The sequence below is a fragment of the Dipodomys ordii genome, unplaced genomic scaffold, assembly GCF_000151885.1.
Source record: "Dipodomys ordii isolate 6190 unplaced genomic scaffold, Dord_2.0 Scaffold97, whole genome shotgun sequence".
Lineage (NCBI taxonomy): Eukaryota > Metazoa > Chordata > Mammalia > Rodentia > Heteromyidae > Dipodomys > Dipodomys ordii.
In genome coordinates, this window is record NW_012267313.1 from 3,697,505 (window position 1) to 3,703,504 (window position 6,000).

A 6,000-nucleotide genomic window follows, 5' to 3' on the forward strand; every position below is an offset into this window, starting at 1 on the left:
CTAAAAAGATTAAATCACTGAATCAAATATAGAAAATTAGAGAAAAAAAGAATTAACTGGATGAACTAGAAAAGCCCATTTATCTTGCAAAATCTTTCCACCCAAGTTCTATTTGCAATTTTTCCTGTGAATAAAATACTTAGAACTTTTAAACGCTTCCAGATTATCGTAGTGCCACTTAAAATGCCTCAACAAAATTTTCTCAGTTTTATTCACATTGAAATACTTTATCCAACAGACTTCTAAAATAATCGCACTTGGTTTTGAGGCTCTTTGATTCGATCTCAGTATATTTATATATTCACTTGTTCAATAACTATCTGGAACCTTTGTACACCTAGGAATAAAAATATAAGTTGTACAAAGTTGCACTAAATGTACATTCTAGAAGGAAAGAAAACAAAAAAAAGCAACAGCCACAAAGTATATGATTGACACAGTGGTAGAAGTACAGGCCACATGGGTAACTGGAAATGAGAGCTCCATTATGATTGACGAGCATGAACTAGAAACCATTTCATTGTACATTTCTGGTAATGATCCACACACCTTCCACACCTTAAAATTTGTCTTCATTTTACAGTTGGTGGATTCAAAGTGGGACTGGATCTCCTTGTAGAATTTGAATTCCGTACCACCAGGACAACTGGAGTTCTCCTGGGAGTCAGCAGTCAAAAAATGGATGGAATGGGCATTGAAATGGTTGATGAGAAGGTGAGCATTAGCAGCCCCAACATTTCTGATTTCTTCATGACGTTATTGCTCAAGTACCCAGATCTCTGTTTGGAAAGTCTTACTTTTTTCTCTGTTGGATGGAGGCTAGATTGTGTCTTTCATTTTTCCTGAATTACTTCAATTTAGGTGTGTTCTCAGCATAAAGGCTTGCATGTACTTCAAATGTGTTAATTCTCTAGCAAGGCAATTTGGTTGACCAGCGTTGAACAAAGCCTCTTAGACTTCCATCTCTTAATGGGTTTCTGTACAAGTGCCTAGTTGTTCTCTTTATGAACACATGGTCTGTGAAACTATTGATTCGGGGAAGAACAGGAAAAGGTTTGGATCCTTTGAAATCAGTGTTCCTCTTGTAACAGAGTAGGCATCTCTCAGAAGTTCTTGTGGCCAGCTAACCATCAGTTCTCAATTCTCACTGAAAAGCATCCAGATACTGTTTCCAAAAAGAGCAAATTTATAAAAGTATTTTGTCAGTTTGCTTAGAAGGAATAATCTAATTCTAAATAGCTCTTTATTCCTTGTCTGCTTATGAACAGCCACCTATAGTGAGATGACCTGTTTATATATGCTGCCTACTGTCAAGAGCAAGTAAAAAGAGGTGGAAAAGCAAGAAATTTCACAGGTTTCCTATTTGGCTATTAAATTGGAATTATCTTTGACTCTGCTCCTCTCCCCATCCTATGGGCATTGTCACTCCAGAAGAAAACTACATAGAAACCTAAAATACACTTCCCTTACCTCCTCCCTCCTTTGTCTCAGTCTTCAAACTATCCCAAAGGCAATAGAGGAAACACAAGAAAAAAAGTTTATAGGCAACAAGATTGAACAAATACATAAGCAACACTTAATAATTTTGTCAAATTTTCAAATCATGCATTTACTACACCTTTTCAGGTAATTTTTTATTTTATCACCTCCTTATAAAACATTGGTATTTTCTACTTACTCTATCCTGTGATTTTTCACCCAGCAACTTGTCCATGTAAAATCATTGCTGTAATCACAAGTCAGTACACTAAATTCTTTGTTAATGTTTACACCACTGTATTTTACAATCTTTTAACCTATTTACTTGCACTTTTCATCTTTCAAAAATAAGAACCTCTTGTTTTTTTTTAACTTGTCAAATGGGTTGCCAAATTGACTAATGTTTTCAATATTTTGGTATGTTTCTTTTTCCCCCATCAGCTTCAAAGGAATTCTGACATCTCAAATTTCAGCCATATTACTAAAAAACAGATTTTTCTCATTTAAGCAAGAACTTCTAATCTAAGTTTGTCGTTGTTAGGAATTTAACTGGCCTTCTGGCTCAGGTCTCTGGCACCTGTGACATGAAATGTGCCCAAAAAAGTAATTTATGTAACTATGAGTTCTATATATATAAAATGGAAACCATGAAGGGGAAAAATACAATTAAGACATCAAACGTTTAAATTTGAAAACAATCCTTTAAAGTAAATTCATAAACCAAATTAATGAATCACGTTAAGCAACATTCTTTAAGAAAGTTTTATAAGGTTCACTGAGAACTTTCACACAGTAAAAGATGTGGGCAGAATAGTTCTGTGAGTCCCAGATTCTTTTTAGATTGCCTGACCTCAAATTTTTCTTAGTGAAAAGCCAGCTTCATACTCTGCCCCATTAGTATTAACAAGGCCCAAAAGCAACCAACAGAGTTTGTGACTCCATGGTTAAGTTCATATTTTCAGTCAAGTTATTAAAATTTTTAAAAATATGCTCCAGTGTTGTATACTCCAGACAATTTTCAGCTAAAGTAGCTCTTAGAGGCCAGATCTATTTTACTTTATAAACTATCACAATAGCCTTCTATTGAAACTTGGTGATTACTCCATCTTTGATTTTCTAGCTTATGTTTCATGTGGACAATGGTGCTGGCAGGTTTACTGCCGTTTTTGATGCTGGGATTCCAGGATCTTTGTGTGATGGACAATGGCATAGAGTCACTGCCAAGAAGATCAAGCACCGCATTGAACTCACGGTAGATGGAAACCAGGTGGATGCCCAAAGTCCAAACCCCACCTCTACGTCAGCTGATACAAATGACCCCGTTTTTGTTGGAGGTTTCCCAGGTAAGCACCAGTGACTCTAGCAAGAATTTCTTTGCTCTTTATCTTTGTGGTTTTGAAACTTTATATAAGAATGTCCAAGAAGATGTATGCCTACAGACTCTTTCTTCTAAGCTTCAGAATCATCTCCCATTAATAACACTTTGTCTAAATTTCCAGTCTGTAAAATAAGCGTTATTACTTATAGAAGCCACATGAAAGTAAACTTTTCGTGATAGCCCCAAAGTTTCATTCATGGGAAGGTAAAAGCTACAGGAAATGAATTTGATGTATAAAAGATATGAGTCATTTAATAGCAATTGAGACCAAAGCTGTTTTCTTTCTTTCCTGATGTTTTTAATATCTACTTAAAAATAATTAATATACCAGGAGAACCATAAAATGTTGGGGAATTTATTTTCTTAAGTTCTGGAGATCATTGGGTTAAATGCAGCTAATTTCCCCTGTAGGTCATTATAGAATTCACATTTTTATTTAAAAGAAACCCAAGCAATAATTCTGCATTCAGAATCCTTCCCAGTACATTAAATATAACATATTTAACCACAGGGAGTTATATAGCATATATATAAATGGGAGTTGCCAATTTGCTGAGAAATAAGCCCAATGCATATTAATAAGTTCTGCAAAAACAGATTCCTGGGATGGTCTTTCTTCACTTTGACAACAGTTTTGTCTACATTTTTATAAGGCTCCTCTGTGTATCAAACAAAGCATAATGTAGTATTTAACAGCAGTGGTCAGAGAAAATGATACAAAATTAATGAGAGCACTTAACAGCTCCATTGTCCAAAATTTCTTCTAGATTTAAAAAAATAATAATTAATTAATTAATTAATTTTGCCAGTCCTGGGACTTCAACTCAGGGCCTGGGCATTGTCCCTGAGCTTCTTCTACTCAGGGCTAGCACTCTATCATTTGAGCCAAGCACCATTTCAGCCTTTTTCTTTTTATGTGGTACTGAGGAATTGAACCCAGGGTTTGATGCATACTAGGCAAGCACTCTACCACTAAACCACATTCCCAGCCCTCTTCTAGATTTTAAGAAGTCTTCTTTCAGTCACTATAAGCCCCATGGTATTAGGAAGGACTCTGTTTGCAGTCTAGTAAATAGACTAGTTACTACCAAGTAGGCCTATTGCAAATGTTCTGTGACCTTCCAACCAACTTAATGCTCAGGATTTTTAAATTATTTTTGCAATGTCAGGAAAAGATAAAATTTGCACTTTAAAAGCCAGATCCTAATTCCATGTTTGAAATGCTCACTCAGTTGGCCTATTTAATTAAATATTTTATAGATTTAAGTTACAACTGTCCATTTATTCATTCTACATCAAATTATTTCTTGGGTGTCTTAATTCTTGGGTATCATAATTCGAGATACTTCAATATTCCATAATCCATAATGAAAGTTGATATTTCTCTGAAAATCTGTTAGTAAAGCTATAAAGAAAATCAGTAGCTCTATATTTGACAGGGTTTCAATTTAATCTCAAGATTACACTTGACTTTGACATATGCTTTTAGCATTTTAGAATAAAGCAGAATTTCAAAACTAAATCCTACAGGATAAGAAATATCAATTTGTGATAGAGCACCAACCTAGTGTGGGCAAGACCCTGGTGTTAAATTCCCAATACTGAAAAAGAAGAAAGGAAAGAAGGAAGGAAGAGAGGGAGGGAGGGAAGAAGGAAAGGAGAGAGAGAGAGAGAAAAAAAAGAAAAAAGGAAGGAAGGAAAGAAGGCAGGCAGGCATCAGGAAGGAAAGAAGGAAGGAAGGAAAGAAGGAAGGAAGGAAAGAAGGAAGGAAGGAAAGAAGGAAGGAAGGAAGGAAGGAAGGAAGGAAGGAAGAGGGAGGGAGAGAGGGAAGAAGGAAAGAAGAGAGAGATGGAGAAAAATTAAAAAGGAAAGAAGGAAGGAAGAAAGAAAGGAAGGGAGGGAGGGAGGAATAGAGAGAGAGGGAGGGAGGGAGAGGAAGGGAAGGAAGGGAAGGGAAGAAAGGAAGAGTGAGTGAAAGGAAGGATGGAGGAAAGAAGGGAGGGAAGGACTAACCTCTTGTTTTGTCTTTTCAGATGGCCTCAACCAGTTTGGCCTGACCACCAACGTTAGGTTCCGAGGTTGCATCCGATCCCTGAGGCTCACCAAAAGCACTGGCAAGCCACTGGAGGTTAATTTTGCCAAGGCTCTGGAACTGAGCGGTGTCCAACCTGTATCCTGCCCCACCAATTAATCAAAATAAGTTTAATCCCAGGTGGGTTCATCAAAACTATTATCAAGTACAAGTAAGCGTATTTTACCTATGTATGTTAACAAAACTAATCTGTGCACATAAATAGAAATCTCTCTGTATTCGGATGGTGCTAATTCAGACTGCAGACTGAATTGTAGTTCAAGTTCTCTGTCAAGCGTATGAAATTAAACCAATTATAGCATTTTAAATAATTGTTTGTTTTGTGTGGTTTTTAAGGATAAAAATCAACTGACTGCAGGTTGTAGAATTTTCAACATGCTTTTGAGCCATTGCGAGAGGAGCTCAGATGGAATTTGTGAAGGCAACATTTTTTTTAAAAAATGTACTTCTATTAACACTCTGACATTCTTTTCCTGTGTTGATTTTGGCTTTCTGTCCACACCACAGAAAACAAGTGGATTTTGAATGTGTGGTGGGTTGGAAATTAGCTGCTTTAGTCCCTATATTTGTAAAAGCATTAGCAAATCATTTCCCTGATCCAAGTTCATTATTAAAGAGTTTAACCAGCCATATGAGTGAATACCTTTTCATGCTGAAGGTTGACAGTAAAAATCAGATTCAGGCCAGAGAGCTTAATTACTTGATTTTCCTGTTTGATAATGATTCATAGACTTTGGGGATAGGACCCAACCTGCAGAATGATAATTGAGCCCCATTTCATGCTACAGTGTTGAGACTCTGAGTACCTTAGGATAACACTGAGTGTCACCATCTATCTACACTGGGATCATGCTAAAATGCACTTTTATACCCACCAGAAGAAAGTTTTCCAGAAACATCAAAGGCATGCTTCATTGAGTCTTTCTGAATTGCAATATGACCATCAAATTCATCGTCCTAAAATGTAGAATAAAAACTATGTTTTATTCTCCTTTTACTGTTCGATCATCTTCAAAGGAGGGGAAGGGGTCCATGAAAAGACTATTCTAGA

At 36.3% G+C, this 6,000-nt stretch overlaps 1 protein-coding gene across 1 annotated transcript in view; it reads left to right on the plus strand.

Annotated features, from left to right (window-relative positions):
* Window positions 1-5,252, plus strand: part of Lama2 (laminin, alpha 2) — a 544,126-nt gene extending 538,874 nt beyond the window's left edge. The window contains exons 63-65 of the mRNA XM_013026778.1: window positions 584-714; window positions 2,600-2,822; window positions 4,891-5,252. Coding sequence (XP_012882232.1) covers window positions 584-714; window positions 2,600-2,822; window positions 4,891-5,048 — 512 coding nt within the window. The 3' untranslated portion in view covers window positions 5,049-5,252. The remainder of the gene's footprint in view (window positions 1-583; window positions 715-2,599; window positions 2,823-4,890) is intronic.
* The last annotated feature ends 748 nt before the right edge of the window (window positions 5,253-6,000 follow it).